At 44.6% G+C, this 24,440-nt stretch overlaps 1 protein-coding gene across 1 annotated transcript in view; it reads left to right on the top strand.

The window, feature by feature from the left end:
- Nucleotides 1–24,011, top strand: part of PPM1H (protein phosphatase, Mg2+/Mn2+ dependent 1H) — a 236,520-nt gene extending 212,509 nt beyond the window's left edge. The window contains exons 9-10 of the mRNA XM_045828954.1: nucleotides 5,479–5,630; nucleotides 19,448–24,011. Of these exons, the coding sequence (XP_045684910.1) occupies nucleotides 5,479–5,630; nucleotides 19,448–19,595 (300 nt within the window). The 3' untranslated portion in view covers nucleotides 19,596–24,011. The remainder of the gene's footprint in view (nucleotides 1–5,478; nucleotides 5,631–19,447) is intronic.
- Nucleotides 24,012–24,440: the final 429 nt, after the last annotated feature.

Below are 24,440 nucleotides of genomic sequence, written 5' to 3' on the forward strand. Positions count from 1 at the left end.
CTCACTGGAAATTATTTCCCTCTGGTGTCCGTCTAAAAAATAATTTCATTTGAATTTTACAGTTAAACATGCAGTATTTTCTTTTTGCATTAATGCATCTAAGAATAGTTTAAGAACTTTGTTTAAAGATGCAAACCCCTGGAATCCATTTCCTGGAACATCTACATCACTTGGTGTGGGGTAGGTCCTAGGAACTTTCACATTCTTAGACAATTTTGAAACAGGTGCTGCAAAGGCCTCTCGTCCCGTAACACTGTCATAAGCTGCTCTCCAGTGTGATGCAGGATCTTCACTGTCACGGCCCTGGAGTGGGTTGGTGACCTGTCTGTGCTTCACGCTTAGTGCGCGCGGCTCACTGCCAGGCTGGTGGAGTCCACACGCCTCCCTTTCCACTGGCCACCGGAGGCCCAGAGAAAGGGACAGACATGGAAGCATCCCACCATGCGAGGTGCACAGCCTCCCTGTAGCTCTTGACCCCCCTGAGTTGCAGAGCCCCAGACTCTGTGGAGAAAACGGAAGTCCACGCTCTAGCGGCCGGCCAGGCCCTGGGTGCCCTTCAGGCTTCTCTTCACATGACCTAACATTTTAGATGCTTTAGAAACTTCCTGAGCTATCAGATGGTAGCCACCCTCCAAAGTCAAATGTTTACTTTGTCTGTAGACTCCAGGAGAAAAAAGAAACCCTCAAGCATATCTGTGGTATATTTAAAGTATAAAATTATACCCACAGCCAAAACAGCCAGCTCCTTTTGGGTCGCATGAGCAGCCAACATATTTGTAATACTTACATGTCCCTTGGTTCATTTACAGTCAGACGCTTTGAGGTCATGCGGTCGGTCACATCAAGGTCTAACCCATCCCATGATGAAAGAGGAGGAGAATGTTAGAGCCGTAAGCATCCCCCGTGGCCACCTAGTCCTAACCTTTCATTTCACACAAGGAGACACTGCAGATTTGAGAAGTCACGCCTCGTCCCTCCCCGCTTCCCAGCGGAAATGTAGCATGTTAGCCAAACCGAACCAAACCATGGAAGGCCGCCAAGCACGCAGCCCTCTCTCACACCCCAGCCTCCGGCCCCTGCAGCTCCGCCATGTAAGGCATGTGATGTCCCACTCTGCTCCCCATCACTCTCCGTCTGATGAGTCATTACCTTACTCCGCATTCCCAGCAGGGGTCAACAGACGGAAATACAAATAAACGTGGTGGTTATGCCCAGCTATTAAGGGACAGAGGTTAGTCTCAACTCCAAGTCTCTTCCCACCAAATTCAGGTGTGCTTCATGACATCATACAGTGGAGACAGAATCACAAGACACACAATTCAGATGCAATCTTGGTGCCAGAATGCCAGTACTAAAACACTCTCCTTGGTTTGTAGGGCCATAGAACATAGGCTAGAGTTTTATTTCCTTCTGCTACAAGAGTCACATTCGAAGTCCTAAAGGTTGAGCTTTCTGGGGTTGGCCACAGGGGTACAGGGGACAAGACTTGGGGCTCTGTTTTCTATGACCTAATGGCGGCCTTTACCTTAGGAACGGCTTGACTTTTCTGCCGGGAACACTACCAAGAGGCCCGATCACTGTTATTTTAAGTGAGACCCTTAGAACTGAACCCCAGGTCCCTTGAGCCTGCTCTTACCTCCTTTCATCAGCTAGGTCACTTTTCGGTGCACCCTGAGGTCAGTACCTTAAGAAGTGACGTGCAGGGCATTAGAATTTGTAATTAACCTCCACATTATCTCATGTGCTCCTTATAACAGCTTTGTGAGAAAGGCAGACACAGGTCGTACAATATTTGTTAGTTTTCTTGATATTTTTTCAATTTTTTTAACAATGATTTCAGACATGAGAACATTGGCAGTTTGTCTCAAGTCCCAGAGCTGGCGAGCAGCAGAGGCCGGAAGTGAGGCCTTCTGGTAGCAGAGGCAGGGCTCCTGCTCCTCCGGAAAGCTGGGCCTGCGCTGCGGGAGCTCATTGCGGATGTGAAAGGGAAAGAAGGCTTGGAGAATCTGCTGAGCTGATCAAGATGTGAAAGCTGTTAGGGCATCCTAGGGAAGCAGCCGAGATTTGGCAAATGAAAGAACTGATGGATTCTTTTTAAAAGTAGTTTTAAGAAGCCAGCGTCAGCTTACAGTAACATGAGCTCCCTTAACATGCCACCGAAATTTCATCTGTAATACAGTAAAGATGCAAACATGTATTAGACAAACGCTGAAACAGCAGCCTGCAGCTGAACACTAAGTGGAGGTGGTGTATTAAAGAGTTGCTTGTCACAGGCTCTTGTGTAAAATAGGGGGCCGGCGGTGGCATGAAGGACGTCTCGGTGTTCTGGAGCCCAGGGCCCTGCAAGAGCAGTCAGCATGCGGCTCATTCGCGGCACATTAACCAAGGCTCCCGTGTTGCCCTGCCCCACACTCATTCCTGCTCCCTCCCTGACACTGATGGTTGTTCATCAGCAGCTCCACTGAGGACAGGAAAGGAGAAGGAGCGAGTCTGCTACTTCTGTTAAATGTCAGCGTGTTACCTTTTCATGACTGCTGGAGTTCACAAGCTAAGTGTTTTGGGTCACTCTGAGCTTAGGGGTCTTCTGAATGGACCTCCTATGTTGAGTTTTTTTCATTCCTCTCTTTGTCTCCTATTGACTCTTTGTCTCAGCAAGTGTGTCCTCCAGATCTGTTATGATTTATGCCGTGAAAGATACTGCTGGGCCCACAGGAAAAAAAATGCAAAACAGTTATCTCTGGCTTCCAGAGGGTGAACTTGGGGTGGCGGGGAGATGAGATAACTGACTCCCAGGGTGTCACTGTAAGCACGGCAAGGGGGAGTGTCCAATAAGGAAACTGCTTCCCTCGGTTACTGTTTGAGTGAATGGTCACCAAGTACAGGGCTCCGGCTCTGCTGTGGTGACAGAAACAAATAGGACAACTTGGAACTTGCCCCTAGGAGCTTACTGTCTAGAGGTGGCGGAGGGGGCTGTGTGCTTGAGGAAGGGCACGCAGTGAGTTTTCCAGGTGCGGTTCCCCCACCACCTGTGTCGTAAGTCCCTCCTCTGTATTTAAACAGGCTGATGCCTGGGCTCAGGGCTACACAATCAGAAAGTTTAGAAGTGGACCTTTGGAATCTTAATGTAATTAGCACAGCACAATTCTTAAACACTAACATTGGAAAAAGATTGACCCTGTGGATGAGACAGACAGGTGAACCAAGGTGGGTATAAATAGGCAAATACTGTGTCAGTGGGTGTGACAGGATGATGACCACAGAGGACCAGGACAAAGAGAGATGCTGTTCCTGGGTCCTCCTCAGGGTAGCTTTGGCAGCAGAGGGTGCCAGACACACTCGCAGTCCAGAGAAGGGATGGGCCCAGGGGAAGAAGGGAGGCACGAGAAGGGAACTGTAGGAAACCAGCTCACTGGTTCGGACCTCTTCAGATAGAGGCTTCCTAAAGAGGCCCATCAAAAACTGCACCTTCTGGAATGACTCTGCTGTCACTCTCCTTGCCCTGCCTGATTCTTCTTCAGAGAGCCTGCTGTCTGACATTGGAATTTGTCTCTCATCTGCTAGATTAGAAGTGATGAGAGACTTTGTCACCTTTGTTCACAGCTGCATCTTCCGTGTCTATAAGAAGTAGTTGGCATATAGTAAATGCTCAGTAAACACAGAATGAAGGCTCCCTGAGGGCAGATAGATCCACACGGGCCTCTTCTCTCAGCTGCTCAAGTTAAATTGCTCTGAGAAGCTGCAAGAATCTCAAGGATTCCTGTGGCCCTTCTCTCCCTTCCTTGGCAGATGGTAGCATGGGGAAAGAGCCACCGGAGGCCCTGACCGTGTTCCGCAAGTCCCCTCAGACACACTCGGTATGATACACCTCTCCCCCGCAGAAACTCACTTCCTGGTTTCTGAATCCCAGGGAGCCGCAGAGGCCATTAGTTTGATGCTCAGTGTTCCCGGAACACTGAGAAGCTATTTAAGGAATTGAACGGGGGGACTTTGAGGAGATGAGTGTGGCCTGACCGCGGAGGGCCAGCTACGGCTTCAGAAAGGGGCGGTCAGGACTCCAGAGCCCGCTGGAATCCTTTGAAGCCCTTGCCACTGGGAGGACAAGCAGGCAGTGGGGTGTCTTGCGTGGAAGTCCAATTTCCCTGAAAGTCTCTCCACAAAATGTTCTGCATCACAGGTTTATGTGTAAGGTGGAGTTGTAAATGGAAAGTCGGCATGCTTTGGAAATTGGCTAAAGGGCAGGAAACAAGGGGAGCAGTAAAAAACCTTAAAGGATGTTAATTAGGGAGAGCCTGGGGGATACGGTTGAGACCAGCTTTTTATTATTTACATAAAAATTACTTGGGGAGTAGTACTGAAAGGGATTTTCATGTTGCCTAATGAAATTGCATTAGAGAACTGTGTGTGAAAATGTGAATAGTGGAATTAAGGGAGGATTCAATTTTTTGACGGAATTGAAAAGGAATGTTTTCTAACATATTTCTATTTATCAGCCTACACCCATTCTGTTCACCAGATTTCCAGTTGAGTAGTGGGCAGGGAAGCTTCAGCTTGAACAACTCAAATCTCAGCATTTTGGGGGCCAGCAGAAAGTACTTGAAGAAATTTTGGCATCCTACACACAGGGCAGGTCCTGAAATTAAATGGGTGTTATATTCATCCCTAAAACCCTCTCTTTTCAAAGGAGCTAGAAGGCAGATAGAATCTGCTCTTTAGCTATAAGAATAAGATTGGGCCACCTAACACCCACATCTACCCACTTCCCTTTACTTAACATTTTCTGTCATATGGAGCTCAAATTGTCACAGAAATTCATTGTAGGCATACCCCAATAGGGAGCTGGCAATCTCTCTTATGCAAAGTTATTGCATACACAGTGAGCCAGGACTTGAAGTTGGGTAGGAGTGACATTTGCTACCTTCTCTATAGCCTACCCTGGGGATAGTCTATGTAGACATCATGGAGACCACTGAGCATTAAATGAACTGTGTCTCCTTCATCATAGACCAAAACATACAAAGCAACTACTAAGGATACTAGAGTGGCCTTATCTCCCCCACAGACTGAGAGCTTTGAAGAGAAATCTGCTACTCATCTTTATGCTTAGAGCACCTGGCCCAGAGCTGGCCCTTAATTAATGTTTGTGGAATGGATGTGCGAAGGAAGGAAGGAAGCAAGCAAGCCCCTGGCCATTCTTCTGGCCAGCACAGCATCTGCTGTCAGTGTTCCAGCTACATCTCAGGCATTACATTTCTTCATGGTCAAACTATTGAGGCCAACTGTTGGGCCCCATCTGTCTGTACTGCAAGTCTCCAAAGGAGGCTACCCTGGCCACAAAGCTTGCTGCACAATCAAGTACCTCACAGTGCATGCCTGCACACCATGGGGCTGTGTGGGACAAGGGAAGGGAAATCAGCAGTCAGTCTGTTAGGAGGAATAATGTGCTCACTTCTTAAGCAGGAGTATTCCCATTCATTTCAGGTAAGAGTCTACGATCTCTGCAGATACGAGCATGGAGCAGATGATGTGCTGATCCTGGCGACTGATGGACTGTGGGATGTTTTATCAAATGAAGAAGTGGCAGAAGCAATCACTCAGTTTCTTCCTAACTGTGACCCAGATGACCCTCACAGGTTTGTGCATTTCTGTGGGTATAGGATTGCTTCTTGACAGTGTTTCATAATGTGAATGACATTAGTAAAAATCGTGCGTTGTCAACATTCATGATGCATAGTAAAGCTAACAGGGGGTTTAGTGACCAAACTACAGGAGGGACCACACTTATCATTAGAGGTACATCACAGCCAAACAGAAATCCTCCTGAAGCTGAACGTAGGTCCAAGTGGTGAAGAATTTGATTTATAAGATACTTTAATATCTTAGTTCATATCCTCTAAAGGACAAATAATTTGTGATCCTTCTGACAAGACTGATAGCAGATGCTCCCAGTATATATTTTTATCAACTGGGGAATTGTTTCTTTCGAGAAACACTGAGAAAGGAGAAAATTAAAGTAGATATTTTCTTACAGTGTAATGGCAGTATAACTGTCCTAAACAACCCTAGGTGACTCTCAAATATAAACAGAAATCCCCTCTGGAGAAACACAGTTTTCACTTAAAACACAAGAACACAAGACACCATGAATAAAAGCAGAGTTCAACCTATAAACACTTCATTATTGGATTTATCCATCAAAAATACAAATAAATATTTTAACATTTCAGAAATATTTTTAAAGCATTGAAAATACAAATAAGGATAAAAGACTATAAAATATCTGCACTTTCAAAATAAGGAAATGGAACTTCTGGAGATGCAAAATATAAAAATAGGAACTAAAAAGGTCACTGGATTACAGGGATTAGAGACAATCAAAGAGAACATAGTGAGCTGGGAAGTAGATCTGAATAGTCCAGAGTATGGCTCAGAGAAACAGAGAGAAGGAAAATGTGACATGAGATTAAGAGACTAGGAGGATAACCAAAGAACATTTGAAAGATATTATCCCCAAATTGATCTATAGAGTCAGTACAGTTATAACCAAAATTCCAATGGAGTTTTCACAGAAGGAGCTTCATAAGCAGATTCTAGAAGTACACTGAAGAACGAAGTGCCAAGAATGTTTGTGACAGGGTTTGTGAATGTTTCTGTATGGGTTTACCCTTCTAGATATTAGACAAAATCAGAAGAATTAAGACAGTGTAGAAAAAATATAAAATTTCTCCCTGGCTGGTGTAGCTCAGTGGATTGAACACAGGCCTGTGAACCAAAGGGTCCATGGTTCGATTCCGAGTCAGGGCACATGCCTGGGTTGCAGGCCCAGGCCCCAGTAGGGGGCTCGTGAGAGGCAACCACACATTGATGTTTCTCTCCCTCTCTTTCTCCCTCCCTTCCCTTCTCTCTAAAAATGAATAAATAAAATCTTAAAATATATGTATATATATAAGCAAGTCAGAAGAATACACATATTATGATTCTATATACATGAAGTAGAAAACTAACGATGTGTCATTTAGAAGTATAGATATTAAAACTTTACAAAACCCAAGAGAATTAACCCAAAATTCAGGACAGTGGCTGCCTGGGAAGGAGAGGTGGCAGAGGGGGATATGTGCTTGAGGAGGGGCACACGGTGAGCCTCTAGGTACTTACGGTAGTGTTCTGTCCCTTAGCTGGAGGACAGGTGTGTGATGATTCGTGTCATCTTTAAACTGTACATGTGTTCCACACATCGTCTGCGTGCAGACTGAGAGGCAGTGTCGTCTGGTGGTTAAGGGCACGGAATCTGTAGTCAGCCTGCCTGAGCTCAGATTCTGGTTCTGCTCCTTTTACACTTGTGACCTTAGGGAAGTTTCTTATTCCTTCGGTGCCTAAGACTCTACGTTTGTAAAACGGGGGTTCCAGTAGTACCAGTCTCACACACGGGTGTCAGGTGAAGTGCCTGCCGTGCTAGTCAGCACCGAGTGTCCATTGTCATTGTTTCATTGTTGTTTGTTTCTATTTCTGTAAGTGACACATATTTCACAACAATAACAAAAATTGCTTTGGAAAAAAGTGAGGTCAGACTGTCTCTCTTCCTCGAATTGTTTGGTATAACAATTTTGCTCAGGTGCAAAGGAATTAACAATACTGCAATTAAGGATTCTTTTATTTAAATTTGAATATATTTTCTCCTGTTGAGTTTTTAGTTTTAATCTGTGTTTTATATCCTGCTTGTTAGCAACATTCTTATGTTGATTTTCTGTCTTGTGATTATTTTTATAAAGCTTTGCAAAGCGAGCTGCCAGGTATGAGTAAAGGGCACCCAACACTTTTTATTTTTTTTAATCTCTCCAAGCTGACTCCATCTTGCTCACCAGCCTGTCCCTCTCCATGGCAACAAATCTGCCCTCCAGGGAGTGGTGACCTATGGGCAGTGTGGTCACTGGGCAGGTGCATGCCAGGCCAGTGCAGGCTGCTGGGTTTGTGAGAACTGTCACCATTGCAGCAGGGCTCACAGTGACCTCCATAGAACAGACAGGGACCTCTATGGGCCAAAACGAAAAGGTCTTCAGTGTGCCTTTCAGGGAAAACTGCAAACCAAAGCTGGAGAAAGAATCTTGCATCAGACAAATGAAAGAGTTGAAAGGAAAAGCTACAAAAGGAGCACAGTTTTATTGGTAACACACAGAATATCAGGCTGAAGGTCAGAAAAACTGGTTGCTTTTTGAGATCTTAAGACAGTCAGAACTTTGGGGCAAAGTTACTCTTCTTTGCCAAAAGACTGTCATTCAGGTTCATTCATTGGGGAGATAGTTAGGACCTATTTTTACAAGCCAAGGCCTGCTAGACCCTGGGGAAGAATCTGAAGAAAAACAAACCTGGTCCCTGTCCTCTGGAATTTAAAGTCCAGAGGGGGCTGCAGAAGCATAAGGAGATTAGGATATGAGCGGATGAATACGGATAAGCCAGGAAATGTCGGGGTGAGGTGGAACCAGAGAGGGAGAACACGGTGCACTCAGAGAACCCGGCAGTCGGTCTGGCTGACCTAGTGCACGGCTGTGTCAGTGGCTGCGGTGTGAGAGGTGAGCAGGCCAGATCACGTTGGACCTTATGAACTCACAAGATAAATATGAACATTATTTGTAGGAAAGGAAGTCTATGACGATACAGAATTTATGCAATTCTGTATCCCTAATCAGAAAACATTCTGTAAAAGCTGACGGCAAAAACATGAGATATGAGTCGTTTCTCTCCCTGTATGTGCTCCTTAGTGATTTAAACCATGTTGGAAAGTCAGAGAAACTTAATTTGTTTTAAAAGCACAACTTAGGAATTATATAAAACGATGTCCTCTTTCATGTGTGACGTGTTTGCACACATCTGTGTGACCTGAAAGGAGGGCACTAGACTCCTGCGTGGCTCGGTCCCGAAGCCCTGGTGGCAGGAAGTTGCCCGACGGTGCCCTCTTGACGGGGAGCTGCTCTCTCTGGTCATGCAAAATAGACACATGAGTGGAAGTCAGTCATCCTAATAAATTTGAGCCTAAATCATAATTTCTGTGATGAAGAAAGACCCACTTCCAGAGGCTGTATGAGCCCTTCTTCAGCCAGAAGGACTCATTTCTCCCTGAATCTAGTCCAGGACCACGGGTAGCCTCCTTAGTCATGGGAGCTGGGGGCTGGAGAGTTCCTGGGTCCAAGCCCGAGGAGGCGGCCACATGAGGTCAGCCTGGTGTGTGATAGAAAGTGAGAAAGGAGAGATGTTCCCTCCAGGAAGGGCAGCCTGAGAGAGGAGAGACGACAGAGCAAGTGAGAAGAACAACAAAATGTTTCTTCATTTGAGGTTTTGAATGGGCCTGTTTGACTTTGAGTTTTGCCAGGTTCACCCAGGTTTGTCTAAAACTTCAGCAGGACAGAAAAGGCAGTGCCTTACCCCTGTGACAGTCAGGACTTTTGGCTTTTGCTCTTCGATTGTTTGGCTTTGTTTATATTATATGTAGGGTTTTTTTTCCTTTGCTTTTTATTTTTCTTTTTCTCTTAGGAACAGCCATTCTCACCAAACTGCCAGCATAGTCTTCCTCTCATGACATCATTTCCTGTAAGAAATGTAACACACTCCAGAGTGAGGGGCGAGAGAGGAGATGGTTAGCATAAAGATAGGTTTGTGAGGTTCTGACCCTCATGCCATCCTCTCAGGCAGAGATGGGTAAAAATTAGCGGTATGATCTTCTTGACCCCAGTGTATTAAGTCCTTTTGCTGTTTTGAACTGTCTTAACAAAGGAACTAGGAAATTTTAAAAAGAAGCATTGTGGACCAGCCAAAATGTGAGTATGGTGTTTTTTTTCTTTCTTTCTTTTCTTTTTATTGGAGTTTGCCCTGAAGTGTGGCAGAGTTGGCGGTTCTGTGAATGAGGGTCATGAAATGAACTATTCTTAGGAAATAATACCAAGCTAACATTCTGAAGTGGGGTTGCTGCAGTCACAGAGGTTGGGCTGCAGTTCTCTGTAATTTCAGTACAATTTTCTTTTGTGGCCTAAAGATCCTGTACAATTTGTAGAGGGTGCTTAGAGAAAGACCTGGAAGGGCTTGTTTTCTGAGGCAACACATCCCCTCTGTTAGGCTAGAGGCTTGAGGGTGAGTCTCCTGAAAAGAATATTCAAAATGGAGGCAAGTACATAACACTCAAAGAAGAATCTTGACGTTTTGTCAGAAGTGAATAAATTAGTACTATTACTAAAGGGAAAGGACATGGGCAAAGCCAAGAGGAACAAGGACCAAAGAAGAGTTAACCAAACATGAAAATGTGGCACTGATTTGTGACTGAACAAAACATGGAGGTTCCGCTGCCTATCACCACAAAAGCCAAACCTGTGATGCAGATGCTGGTGCAGAAGGAGAGTTTTTTCAGGTGCCATGCAACCTGGGAAAATGGTGGATCCCAGTCTCAAAGACCATCTCCTCTTTCTGCTCTGGAAAAAGACCAGCCGTCCTCAGCAAGGCCAAGACAAAAGCCAGTGTCCAGAGCTCCTGCTCCATTTCAAAGTCCAGTCCTTTGGAACCTGCAGGCAGCCACTAAGCTACCCATCCAGGTAGCTTCGCTTGTTCCCAGCTGCTGTCCACATGGAGCCCACATGCCCATGGGCCATGCAGCTGCCAGGGCTGCATGGTTGCATGCCCCTGGGCGACTGGGCGAGAGAGCACACAAACCACTGGCGAATGCATCACCAGGTGGGCAGAAGAGAGAGGGGCTCCCTTCTGGAGGCCAGGTAGTGATGGGGAGAACAGGTGAGTGCACCATACCAGTGTAGGTCGTGAGAGAGAGGGGGAGAGAGCGAGCGAGCTTCTTTGTTGCCCTGGGATTACATTAGGTTGTGCTTAGGACAGACCAGGTACTTTATCAGAATGACCAATTTCCCCCATCTTTCTTGTATTTTGGGTGGGTCCACCTTCCAACTAGTCTCTTTCCCCCAGGCTAGATTAATGGGTCTCTTTGGTCCAGCACTGCCACCCCTGTACCATTTTGACTTCTATGGTACATGTGCCTGCCTTCCACTGGTCCCACCCCCAATCTGTTAATGGAAGGAAAGGGAAAGGCTTTTTTCTCTATACAGTTATCCTGCTAGCTTTTCGCATGATTAAAAAACCTCCCCTTGCTGCCATCTTGGCCGAAGGAGAGACTCCTTAGCACTCTGACTGACTGCTTTACAGTAACAGATTCACATTCTAAATGCTCAGGCAAAACTTTGCAAGGCTTTGCTGCCCATTCCTTTATTTCCCAAGACCCGTCTGTGTAAATCTCATCTCTGTAACTTGGACCTAATGGCCCTTGGTCCCCCTGCCATGACACTCGAGGGGCTTATTATGGGGTATTAAGTCTGTAAGTGCCAATACACTGTAAACTCTGGAGAGCACTTCCCTAATGAGAAAAGCTTTCTCGATGGTCACGTTCCGAATGCTGTTCTTCACGTCCGCGCTATCCGAGGCTCAGAAAACTGTGCCTTGATACCAAAGAGAGTAATCAGTGGAAAATTAATAGTAAAACACCCACCAAACACTGACAGCAGGATACTCACCTACGTATCAAATACTAGTTTGTATTACTTGATAATATGAAATTTATTTTGGCAGAAGACAATGGTTCTTCTTATGAAATCATTCCTTGGGTTAACTGATCTGATTTCTGCCAGCACTGTACGGTTTTCAAACACTATGCCTCAAATGCAAAAAGGAAGGCCCCCACCCCCACCGATCAACTACAGGTCTTCCAAACATCATTTGTGTTTGATCTGGAGTTTGAAAACTAGATAAAATCTGCACGTTTGTTTCTTTTTCATTGTTTAGCATATTCAGATCCCTGGGAATTGTGAAGTCAGCCTGAGCCCCTGCTCCCGCAGCCTTAGCGCAGCACTCCGCCAGGCCCTTCTTTCCCTGTGCTGTTCACGCGGCTGTGGAGCACAGCTGTGCGCCCACTTAGTGGGAACATCAGGGCATTTTAAAGGGCTCGCCAGGGATGACTGAGAAGGAAATGGTCTGTTATGAGCACTCATATTGAAATGCTGCTGTTTGGGATTCTAACTAAAACAAACATGCACAAGCTAAGAAACCAGGGAGCTGGTGCCAAGGGCAGAGAGGTGGACAATGCCTAGTGGGCATTCTTGCCCTTTCCTGTGGGGGTGGGGACCTCTCCCCTGTCCGTGACGTTGTACCTGCTGGCACACAAACCTCTGAGGGACGCAGCGACAGGGTTGCAGACGGCAGCTCATTATTCCAGTGTGTCAGTATATTCCGTCTTAATGGAGTCCCTGCACCTTGGGCAGGGGCAGAGGCTGACACGAGTGCCTTCAGAGCTGGGCAAGGACATGTGTGTGGCTCAGCTCCCAGCAGTGAGCCTAAGACAGGCGTCCCCCAGGACGAGTGAGTTGCCAGGGACTGAGCACAACAAAGAGCCCTCTCCAAGTCACCTCCCACCCCCGCCCACCCAGTCACCGTAGATCCCTGCCAGTGTTCCGAAGCTTGGGAGAGCTTTTCTACCTCTTAAAACTAACAGGCCTGCTCAGAATGCAAAGAGGATTCCTCCTCCTCTTCCCATCACACACTATTACTTCGGGGCATCAGCAGATGGAGGCTGCCTTTTATATGCAAATATTTGGAACCCATTAATCCCCCAGTTCCTGCCACCTACCCTCCCTCTTGTGAGACCCTGCCTGTACCATCCAAATGGCAAGTAGAAGTTCCCACCCAGCTAGAACTATTGAAGACTTTAAGGCAATTTCAGCCTGAGGCCGGAAATTGACTTATTTATGACAATCCAGTGCTGATTCAGATGTGGACTGGTGGGAAACAAGATTCTACAAGAGGTGGATGACTTAATGCAAAACTCTGTGCAGAGGAGAAAGCCATTTTATGTCTAATGAGGAGAATGAGAGTTCACCTTTCTTGACCCCTGAGCAAGTGCCAGGCACTGTGCTGAATGCTGTATGGAAAGACCTCCTCCACTCCTGGCAGGACCGTGTGAGGTCTGCACTATCATTATTCCAGACTTACCAAGAATAAAAAGAGGGGCTCTAAGAGGCTGAGGGATTTTTCCAGAGCCACCCATCTGAGCTGGGGTAAAGCCAGGATTGGACCCCAGGCAACCCACGCCCACCCCCTGAGCTCTTTCTGTGCCCCACAGAGGAGGTGAAAGAATTAAGAACGGCCACAGAAGTGGCAGGGACAGCAGAGACAATCGAGGATTTATCAGTCTCCTTCCACCCTGACATTAGAGGCCGTGGTTGTGAAAGGAGCTTCTGGCCCTCCCACAGTTCTTCAGCCCCTCTTCCTTTTCTGTTTTCCTTCCCTTCCTCGCTGGCCTTTCTTTGCTCCCCCCTCTCGGAGCTCAGGGAGGCGCGAGCCAAGCCCTGAGAAGTGTGCCAAGTCGGATCCCTCCCCGGCAGCCATTTCTTTCAGCAGAGCTTTGCTGATCAATATTGAAAGCTTCAGCTGGAGAAGAAAAATGTTCCCAAAACACAAAATTTGTTTCCCAGGGAGACTCTTCATTAGGAGAGAGGGAGTACTTCAAACCACTCCAGCATTTCCCCAATGTGGTCCGACTGGCACTCTGAATCAGGCACTCAGTAACGGCCCTGTGCTATTCCACACCCAGCTTCCAGAATCACGGGCTCCTTAGCCTGCCTCAGAGTCCTGGCCGATGTATCATGAAACCCACTTCCCTTTCACTGCCCTCGGCAGCACTGTCTTCTCCTTTGCTACTCTCCTGTGTGTTTTGACTCAGATCTCCTGCCACTCCCTCAGTCTACGGCACATGTACAGCCTGTTTAGCCTCAGTACCAAATGTAGAGTCCTCTTATTTTGCTACCACATTAACCTTTCACTGTCACCAAACCAGGCCACCCTTGTCAGACAGAAATTTGAGAACAAAGTGGAAGAGAGGAGAAGCTGTTCCTTTCCTCCAGAGGAAGTTGTTTCTTCTTGTACCAGCCTTGACATAAAGCAAGCTTTCTAATGGTTTCATGCCTGGAGCAACTTGGCCCTGGAATATGAGTGCTAGTGAGCTCTAACCAGCCTGGCTGAACACTGGGGCCAGGGCCAAAAACCTCCCAAGAGCTGGGTTCCTGGGGTGGTATTGAGCTGATCAATTTATAAGGAAAACTCCCTGCTAGCAGTCTCATTTTTCCAGAAAGCTGTTTCTGCCTTTAATATTTAATACTTGGGTCTCCTGTAGTAAGAAGTAAATGTCAAGAAACTGGGCTTCACTTCAGTTGTAGCATTAAGTTTTTGAATGTAGCATCTAATCTGTCCCTTCAGTTATCCCTGCACACTGCTCATTAGAGCAACCTGGCAAAGGGAAGTCTTGTGGAGGCGTCCGAGCTCCTGGCAACAGTGCCGGAGGAAGAGGGCCTACGGATTCTCCCTAAGCTTCCCACTTACATTGAAGTTGGCCTTCCCTGGAGTACATGGGTACCTGGCTGATGGCTAGACACTGATGAAATTCTAAAATTGAATTGATGAAATTGGAGTTCTAAAAGGAGAGGGAAGTGGCTAGGTAGGCCCAACACACAGTAAAAGTATGAAGTGAAACCTCACGCCACTCCTGTGGTATGAATATATCCTACACCAAGATATTAACAGAACGTTCCAGGGCTGGAAAACCCCATAGTGTCACAAATTTTAAAGTCTCCATAGATAACCCAGGGCACATGGTATTTACTGCGTTTAACCCCCATCGAAAAGAAGTTTTTATCTTCCCTTCAAATCCACCATGAAAAAGCATAACTAGATATAATGGAGCCTTCCCTCCAGTACTCTCCCAAAACCTAATAAAACAGATTGAGAGAAACTTGAAACATGTCAGAATCAGAAGGTAAGAGGTGGATTTCACAAAGAACAAAATAAAAATCCACAATGATGAAAAACATGACATTGAAATAAAACAACTCACTGAATGGATTGAATAGAAAACTACTAGAGCAGGAGTAGGCGAACTGAAAGGTATCACAGACAAAAAAAGGAAAACAGAAAAGCTGAAATTTAGAAGGTAAAGAGAGCTTATGGAAAAAATATGAAAAATAGAGAAGAAATATTTAAAAATCCACAGCTGAGGATTTTCCAGAATCAAATACCTTCTCAGTTTGAAGAAGTAAAACAAATATCCAACTATGATAAAGAAAAATAAAATCTTATTGTTATGTCTTAATGGAACTTCATACCATCAACAATAAAATAAAAACAACAATTTAATAAGCTATCAGTGAGAAAAGACACTTATATATGAAGACATTATACAAGACTTCTCAAGAAAAGAAGTTAGATGTAAATGGAATATTACCTCCAAACTGCTGAGGGAAAATAGTGGTCAATTTGGCATTCTATAACCAATAAAACTATCATCCAAGATTAAAGGCAAATATAAAGAGTTTTGTGGTCCAAAGACTGGGTGAATTTCTCTGTCACAGCCCTTGTTAAAAGAATTACCAAAAATGTGCTTTAGCAGAAAAAATAAAATCCAGAATGAAGGAATGAACTTCAAAAAGCAAAGAAGTTAGTATGTTGGTTTATTTATATAAGTTATAAATTATAATAATGGCTAATAGTCTTAAAAACAAGGTGAAATTAAAATAGATAGTAACATGGAAGATGAAAGAAGGCATTCTAAGATTCCTTTATTTTTAGGAGGAGGACATAAACATTGATTAACTCACATTAAAATTTTAAGCATAACTGCTAAAAGAACAGAAATAGTAAACTAACACTTCTAAACCAGTAGAGGAAAGAAAAGGTATTAAAGAAAGCTGTCAACCCAACAGAAAGCAGGAATAAAGGAAAAGAAAACATAATACATAGAAAGCACAAAATAAGTGTGTGTCTATCTGTATGTGTGAACAATGGCAGAACAGACAACATACATCTCAATTGTTATAAGATTAACTTTAATTAGCCAGGTACCACTAGTGAAATATACTTAAAATAATAAAAAGTTTAGAAATCCTACTTTGTCTTGTGGATTTTATCATTGGAAAATATCAGGGCAAGAGGTAGCATTAAAGATGACTATGTTTCTTGCCTAAGAGACTGGAGACACCATTAACTAAAGATGATAGATGGGGAAGGCCCACTTTAGACGTGAAAATAAGTTAACATTTATTGACTTCTTCCTAAGTCTTAATTGGGGACTACAAAGTAAATTAGAAAGAGGCATCGGAAGAACTTGAGTCATGTGTCACGGAAGCCCAGACACAGGAAGAGGACTTGAAGTGTGTGATGGCGTGGAAGTGCTGAAGAGAAGGAGACTCAAGAAGAAAAGGCAGGAGACTTCAAGGAAAGTAGCTGGCCAGCAGTCTCTGTGCTGGAGAAAGGGTGAGCAGCATGAGTATTGTGAAGAAGCCTTTAGATGAAGCTTCAAGAGAACAAACTAATTGGGTGTTGGGCCTACTGGTAAGAGATTAAGGAAGAAAATGGGAAGAAATCAAGGCAGCAAAATGGATTTCTTTCTCTCAAGAAGTTCAACACTGGAGGGAAGACAGAATGGATGGTGAAGAGAAATGCAGGCTCAAGGGAAGTTATCTCAGAATTGGCAATGGCCATTTTTAAGTATAAAACCTTAATTATCTAGAGCCCTCAGGGAAATGAGTTAGTTTCCTGAGTAACCATCTTTTCTAGGTGACCTAATGCTGCCTTTTAAAACACCAAAGCTAGTTCTGACCATTTTTACAGTACCCCAGTCAGCAGCAATTGCAATATCAGGGTGGTCTATTGCCTTCAACTACAAGTGATACTCTTTCATGACTTAAATAAAACCAGTTAGACATGATTTAACCTTGATCTCTCAGTATCACCCTTAACCGCAGGACCTGGTTAGCCTCTATATTCGTCACAGGAGCTATCTTGAATTCTTTTGTTTTTTGACATCTTTGAATATCTTTTATTGTCAGCAGTCTTTCCCATAATTTGCCATAATTTACTGTCTAGTCTGCTCATAAACTAGATTAAGGGTGTACTCAGCCCTGACAGATGAATCTACTCAGGATATTGACTCAGCCAAGTTTCTGAACTTGAAAGGCTAAGGTCCAGACCTTGGCCGGTCACCAGGGTAATAAACATCACCCTGATATTTGTGGTAGCTTTTCCCTATGTGGTTATACAATATAATTGTATATAATTTAATATAAAACCAAGAGTAACCTGGGGTGAGCATCTGAGCAACTCTTTTTGAATATAGTAATGAACGGCAGTATGTCAATTTAGGGACCTGCATTTGTCTCTTAGCCAAAGACCTCTTTGGAGGCCTTTCTGTTTATTTACTGATCTCCACAAAAGAACCCTCAGAGAATGCTAGCTAGCTGTATTTTCCCTCAAGTGTCACAGATTTCTGCCTCTCTAAGCTGATAATTCCCTCCATACTGGTAGAAAAAGGGGTCTCTCCTTCCCACCTAATACCTATCCTCCAGAAGAGAAAGCATGTCTTGTGTATTAACTAAAATGGCCTCTGCTTTGCCACCTCTGTCTGCTCTCTGGTCTGTACAAGTAGACTTGAGGTTCATAGACTAATAATTCTGAGATCATTCTCTGTAGACCTTGGTCTTAAACAATGCAACGATAGGGCTAGATGTAAGCCTCTCTTAACATGAGAATTGGTAAATTCACACAGGGGTTTAAATGAAGAAATGGAGAGTTTCTGGTGTTGTAAATACTGTAACTCACCATTCTGAAAGCAAGGCAAAGACATTCCAAGCAGGGAAAGAACACTAGTGATGTCAGCATGGTCTGTTATTCAAGGCCCAGAGGCTGGCTTCCGAGGGGACTTCCTTACAGTGTGACATTTATTATCTTGGTGATTTACCAGAGTCTGGCTTTTAGCTTTTCAGATTCAGAAACTAGTTTAATTAACATAGAAAGAACAGATTCATTATCAGAGCTGGGTTCACCCTAACCAAGCTTACAAGATTGATCTGCAAACCAAAATGCCAGTTGACATCTATACAGAAAAATATAACTGACTCATATTCTTGAAGTATAAATGATTAGCTCATTCTTTCCCTGTGGGCAGGTCTGCACAGGGAGGCAGATCATAAACAGGTTATTTGGTGAACATGACATCAGAATAAAGGTGAATCATGTTTAATGGCATGGACTGAGAGTGTAATCCATCCGCAGTTCTACCAGGGAAACTAAATTTCTTTGAAGTCTGCCGGCTAAGGCTCTCTCTGCTCTGATCTGTGTTTCGATAGACACCTGCCAATGTTTTGTCTCACTTTTTTCCTGCTTTGAGGCTAACCTAGGCCCACACACCCATCCAGATCACCTCCCACATGAGTTTTTCCCTAGATGTTAATATTTTCCATCAGCTTATACCACAGTTCTTCTTTTGCTTAAGTTTACAGTTTAAATCTCAATAGATACTTATTTTCAAATTTTGGTGCATCCCTCACTGTACTCACATTGGTCGGGGGACAGTGTAGCATAGACAAGGGTGGGTGGGACAGCTACCGCACCAGGTTTATCAGTAGTTTACCAATAAAACCCTTTGCATTTTTACTATGTATGTTACATGTAGATCATTAATATTTTTCTTTAAATCATCTCACTTTTTAAAAATATTTATTTATTTATTTAAATCTTTATTGGATTTTTTCCATTACCATTCACTCCCCCATAATCACCACACTCTTGTCCATGTCCATGAGTCCTTTTTCCTTTTTGCTCAATCCCTTCACCCCCTAATCTCCCCCACCCCTAGTTCTCATTTGTTCTCCGTTATGATTCTGTTTCTGTTTTGCTTGTTAGTTCAGTTTGTTCACTGGGTTTTATTTACTTAAATCCTCACCTGAGGATATGTTTATTGATTTTAGAGAGCGAGAGAAACATTGTTATGAGAGAGAAACATTGATCAGTTGCCTCAGGACTGAATCCACAACCTACCTATGTGCCCTGACCAGGGATTGAACCCACAACCTTTTGGTGTATGGGATGACCCGCCAACCAATTGAGCCACCAGCCAGGGCAAAAACAAATTTATTTTAAAAAGTTGTTTACCATAAATAGAAAATCACTATCCTTTTTCCTAAAAATAAACACTGAAAAATAAAAGCTCTTAATTATTTTTCCCATGTACTTTTTTAGCTAGACACTGTCTGCCATGAAAAATCCTGAACCTGAGCAGATCCGTGTTAATACACTAGCACAAACTGAGACTCTCCTTAACATCATCAAAACCTCAAAAGAAGACTAAGCAATGAAAAAATTTAGGAGGTTGTTTAATGTACCCTGTGTCTTGTCCATCTCTATCTAAGCAATAACTTACATTAGGCATCCCACATGTGGGGAGAAAAAGACCTAGGCTTTTTGAAACTTTAAGGGTATCTGAAAACTGTTTAGATAGCTGTAGTGATGCCTCCTTTCAAGCCTCGCATGACCCCAGACTTTTCCTGGTGCTGCGCTGATGGTCTCCTTCCTGCTCCCTGCACAGGTACACACTGGCAGCTCAGGACCTGGTGATGCGTGCCCGTGGCGTCCTGAAGGACAGAGGATGGCGGATATCTAATGACCGGCTGGGCTCAGGAGACGACATTTCCGTATATGTCATTCCTTTAATACATGGGAACAAACTATCATGAAAACGACTCAGGGGACCGGAAGATCAGAAGGAAGGAAGCTGGATGCCTCAGCAGGGCAGGGCTGGGAAGTGCCCCAGAGGAGTTCCAGATGATGCCACCTCTTCCCAGCCCAGATGGGGAGTTTGTCCCCGGGAGGCCTCCGGCTGTGCTTCAAGGGGATCCTTAGGTTTCAGTTTCCTCTTTAGTAACAGGTTTGGATACTCAGCAAAGGCAAAACATAAAGGCTGCTACTGAGTATTCTTTCTTTTGGTTCCTTTATCAGGCCTCCTAGGTGGCCATCGCCTGTTTTCTGCACACACGTCATATTTATTTATCTGGAGTGCTGGGGCAGCCACTTTCAGGTGTAACTGGCAGGAGACTCTTCAGCCGGTCCAGCTGCCAATTTCTCTACGGGTTACAAGTGCTGCGTTGAAAGTTGGGGATCGTGCCTCAGAAAGTGTGAAGGTCCATCTTCTAGTCAGCCTGAGGTTTATTTCAGGGAATGCTATCTGTGTGTGTCTCTGTCTCTATTCTTTCATGGTAATAATGATGGGGTGAGGCAGGGATTTTTGTGTTTTAAGTCCTTGAATCTTAATTGTTTCCATAGAACAGGCCTGGGACTTTCCGACTCCTTGCCGAGGAATTTGTGTGTCAAAGTCCAACCCTGGCTGTCGCCATATCCTGTGGCCCACACCACCCAGGCAGCCATCTGGAGCTCTGCCCTGGCTCACAGAGAGCGGTCTTTGTTGTGTAATGATTTGTTCCCGAGTTGAATTTTCTCACTAAATCAGTGTTTTCGTGAAATTTGGGTATTTCTTTGGACCAGTGGTTCCTCTGTTGTCTTCGAGGGTGCCCCTTGTGTGGCTTGAGGTTTCTGTTTGTTTCTGAATCTGAGTTTTCATTGCTGGGATTGATTGCTTCCAACTCCCAACCCATCCCCCACTGTGCCATGAGGACACATGTGAAGCAGTGTTTAACAGATGTGTAGGGAGTCCCTGTATCAGTCAGTTCACCGTACCTCATTTCAGGACCGGTTCTCCATTCTGGGGTCCAGGTTCCATGGGCTGTGACTGTCCTCAAGCCCACTCCAAACAACGTACAAGTATCGGATTGTCAGGGAACAGCAGACCTACTCTCCTCCTCATCTTTGGACAAGGCTCTCCCAGACCGAGTTGGATAACACAGAATTTAAATTGGGTTGGCTGGTCATTCTCATGCTGTACACCTGCTCCTTCTCCATGGAATCATGTCCCAGCCACCCAACCACTGAGACCCCTATTCCCACTGTCACACGCCTCTAAGTGTTCCTCACGGAGCATCCGCAGAAGCAGTGGACAGATCTACCTGCTGCTTCAGTCCCAGGAGGGATGGTCAAATAGATTTTTAGAAATCACGTCTATCTCTGAGACTGCTTCTCTGAACTGAGGGACCTTGTAAAGTGATATCCAATTACCAAGTATTCTCGGAGAGCTTCCGCTGTATGGTGATCATCTTGACAACTTTTTGTAATTAAAACATTCAGTAGAGAAAAAGTCATTGGTGTGATTCCACCCAAACGCTGGAGAGCCAATTCCAGTTCTCATGTTTGTTTGAATCCCTTCCCCACAGGACAGGAACTTTTCCTCCGGGATCATTAATCACTGGCATTCCTGGAATTACAGATATTTTCTTAGGAATGGCCTGGAGCCTTCCCAGTCTGTGTCCATCCTGCAGGGTGGAACCAGTGCCCAGTCTGGCAGGGGAAGTACTGAAGGAATTCACCCACTGGGTGGTTGCCAGAATGTTGCCTGGTAAGACCTGGACTACAACCTCATCAGGGGTCCTCTTTATCTGACAGTTTCCCTCATCCTCCGGCAACTCTTAGCTACGCTAAACGCATCTGTGGGGAGACGGCTGTGGTCAACAGTTTGCTTCTCTGGCAGAATGTCACACTATGGGAAACATGCAGGTGTCCTGCAGCAGCGTGGTCCGTTTCTGTGCCTGCCTGACTCAACAGCCACATACAAACTGGAAGCCTGCGGGTTTTCCTTGGAGGGCTCCGAGCCACCAGCTTTAGGAAGCAGTCACTTCTTTCCCATGTTTCCATTGCCTTTCATTTTTTTCCTTTCCTGGGCTTCTAGGTAGGCTGTATCTTGAGTTTCTCCAGTTTTATTTGAGCTGCGAGAGTCAGGTATAGACATGTAGATGTCATAACACCTTCTACCAAGGCAGGCACCTTCTCTCAGGAAAAACTCTAGAACCCCCTTATTCAATTCATCCTAAAATCTGGAGCATTTAGTACTATTGGTTTTATTTAGGAAGGTATTTTGGAATTCTTTTCACAAGCCCCCTTGGGTGGAAAGATCTCAGTAGCAAGCTGAAGCCATGGTTCTGTTTGGGGGATGGGAGGAAAACCACAAATGAGGTGAGTAAATCAAATGTTGGGAAAATGATTTGTTAATGCTCATAGAAAATCTGCCCGGTACTGATATTGCTCTGTGAATTGAGCTTACTGGGTTTTGGCTTTATGTTTTACTCAGGCTCCTTTTCATCCTACCCCAGAGCAGTAACTGTGTCTATATAACAGGTAGGCCCCTGGAGCGTTTCTGGAAAGGTCAAAAAGCAACACACTCAAAATTCTGCAGAACATATTTATATGTGGTTCTGAAATCTTGTGTATCTGAGTTATAGCCAAATCTGCTTGCCACCATAGCCTCAGAGGAAGTCTTGTTTAATAAAAAGCGTTCGATTTCCTAGTCAAGTCTTTATGGTTGTCTTGGGGTATGTGCAGACACTTAGTTTAATGAAAGACTCTTTCACTTCTAAATCTCATTGTTGGGCTGGCCACTGCCCTTTAGAATATTTGGTGACACTCTCTTCCTTGAAGAGAGCAAACTCCCACTCCATCCACACTGCAGCCTTTTCCCAGGTAACATCCAAGCAAGCCTTTGTTGTCAGAACACCTGAACGCAGAGCAGTGCCAGCCGTCAGAGAGGACGCCGGGATGTTCTCTGGGGTTGTGCTTACATAGCTGCTGTTCTTGGGGCAAGAAGGGAGAGCTGGCAATCAGGTGAGGCCAAGTAGCTATCAGCTGGCTAATAGGATGGAGCCAAAAACAGTGGGGGTTTCAGTTCTTCTCCACATTATTCAGCTTTGGGAAATTTAGGGTACTTAACTTTTTAATCTTCAGCAACTTACCTCCTTGGGGCTGTGTGAAGTTAAGTGTGCTCGTTCTCTTCTCATTTTTCTTGTTATTCATTTACTTTTTGAGACCTGTTGGTGGGCAGGGATGAGGGTCCCAGGACCCAGATTGGGCCTTGGACCTTGGCCATGCAGGTAGGGTGTTTTGGTTTACCGACAGGACTAGCATGGAAACACTTAGAAAACCACCCACATCTTTAAAATTCTGATTCTCCTCTTGCCTTCACCTCTGTTCTCATCTGCTAATCAACTTGATTTACAAGGCCATGAGGGGTCAGCAGTTTTCTTTCCACCACAGTTTGAGGATCTAACCTTTCCTTAAATGACCTAGTGGCAGCAGCTCCACTCTTTTCAGAGTGAATCTGTTAAGCTTTTATGAGATTCTATTTTTAGTAAGTTAGTGCTTCTGGGACACTTGGAGAAAGCAGTGAGAGTAACTGTCTATGCAAAGAACCACCAGGCTGACCCAAAAAGTTACCAGATCTAAGAAAAAAGTAAAAAGCATCCATTAGGAACTTGGGTTTTCGAGGCTTTACAATTGCAGTTTTGCAGCCTGCACACCATCAGCCACCTTACTGAGCAAACTAGTTCTGTGTGGGTGACTGTGCCTGCACTGGGGCTTTTCAGAAGACACTACCTGAGTGCCGCTGGCAGCTCTCTGTCAGATCTGAGCGCCAGTCTGGGGAGTACTGCACTTTCTATTCCGTGACGTCATCTGTGTAAATAGCTTTAATTTTTCCTTTGTGTCTTAAAGTTTTGTTCATGTAGAGACCAGGCAGACATCGACCAAACTAGACTGTGTGTCTGGTGGTGTTTTCTACTGTGGTGTACTTGAACGAGAACCTCGTGCCCTCCATTCTTCCAGTCTTCCATAGTCCTTTGTGTTTGGGAGTCCTGAGGTTACTCCTTTCCTCCTGTTTTGCCTCCACCGTCCTGGTCTCTTCTGGAGGCCCAAGGAGGCCCACAGTGGGGATCGTGTGTAAGGAATGTATGATAAGGTCTGGGTTTCCAGAAAAACCCCATGTGCAGTGAATGAGAGGAATCTGCCTGCAAATGGCTTCAGAACCATGTACCTTTACGCTTCGTGATTGTGAAACCTGGACTTTGTAGCCCCCAAGCGAAAACTGTTTAGTAGTGGGGATCTATTTTGTGTTTTGAAACTTAGGTGCAGTGTTCCCTGGAAAAAGCTAAAGAAATGTACATGCTTAATGACATTTTAAAATAAAATATTATATATATATGTATAGAACCCCTTCAGCAAAGCTTTCTTTTGTGTCATTTCTTTAATTCACTATGAAATGTCTTCACATCAGGTCACAGGAGGATGTGAGAGTGTCCTGGCCTAGTGCGGAGTTGCCAACTGTAAACAGACCCAAAAGCTAATCAAAAAGGAATGGATGGCACAGCAATGTTAACCTTCACAGGAATAGCAGTAAAGCCTACACATTTCAACAGTGCCACTGGAAGAATGACTATGGATATTACTCCCAAGGGATATTCTTTTTTTTTTATATATTATCGAGTATAATTGACATACATTATTATATAGTCTCAGGTATACGGCATAATGATTTGATACTTGGATGTACTGTAATGTCACCACAATAAGTCCAGTTAGTATCTGTCACCATACACAGTTACAGGGTTTTTTTCCCTTACAATGAGAACTTCTAAGGTCTGCCCTCT

Source organism: Phyllostomus hastatus, unplaced genomic scaffold, assembly GCF_019186645.2.
Source record: "Phyllostomus hastatus isolate PE091 unplaced genomic scaffold, TTU_PhHast_1.1 phas_scaffold_93, whole genome shotgun sequence".
In the NCBI taxonomy this organism is placed as follows: Eukaryota; Metazoa; Chordata; class Mammalia; order Chiroptera; family Phyllostomidae; genus Phyllostomus; species Phyllostomus hastatus.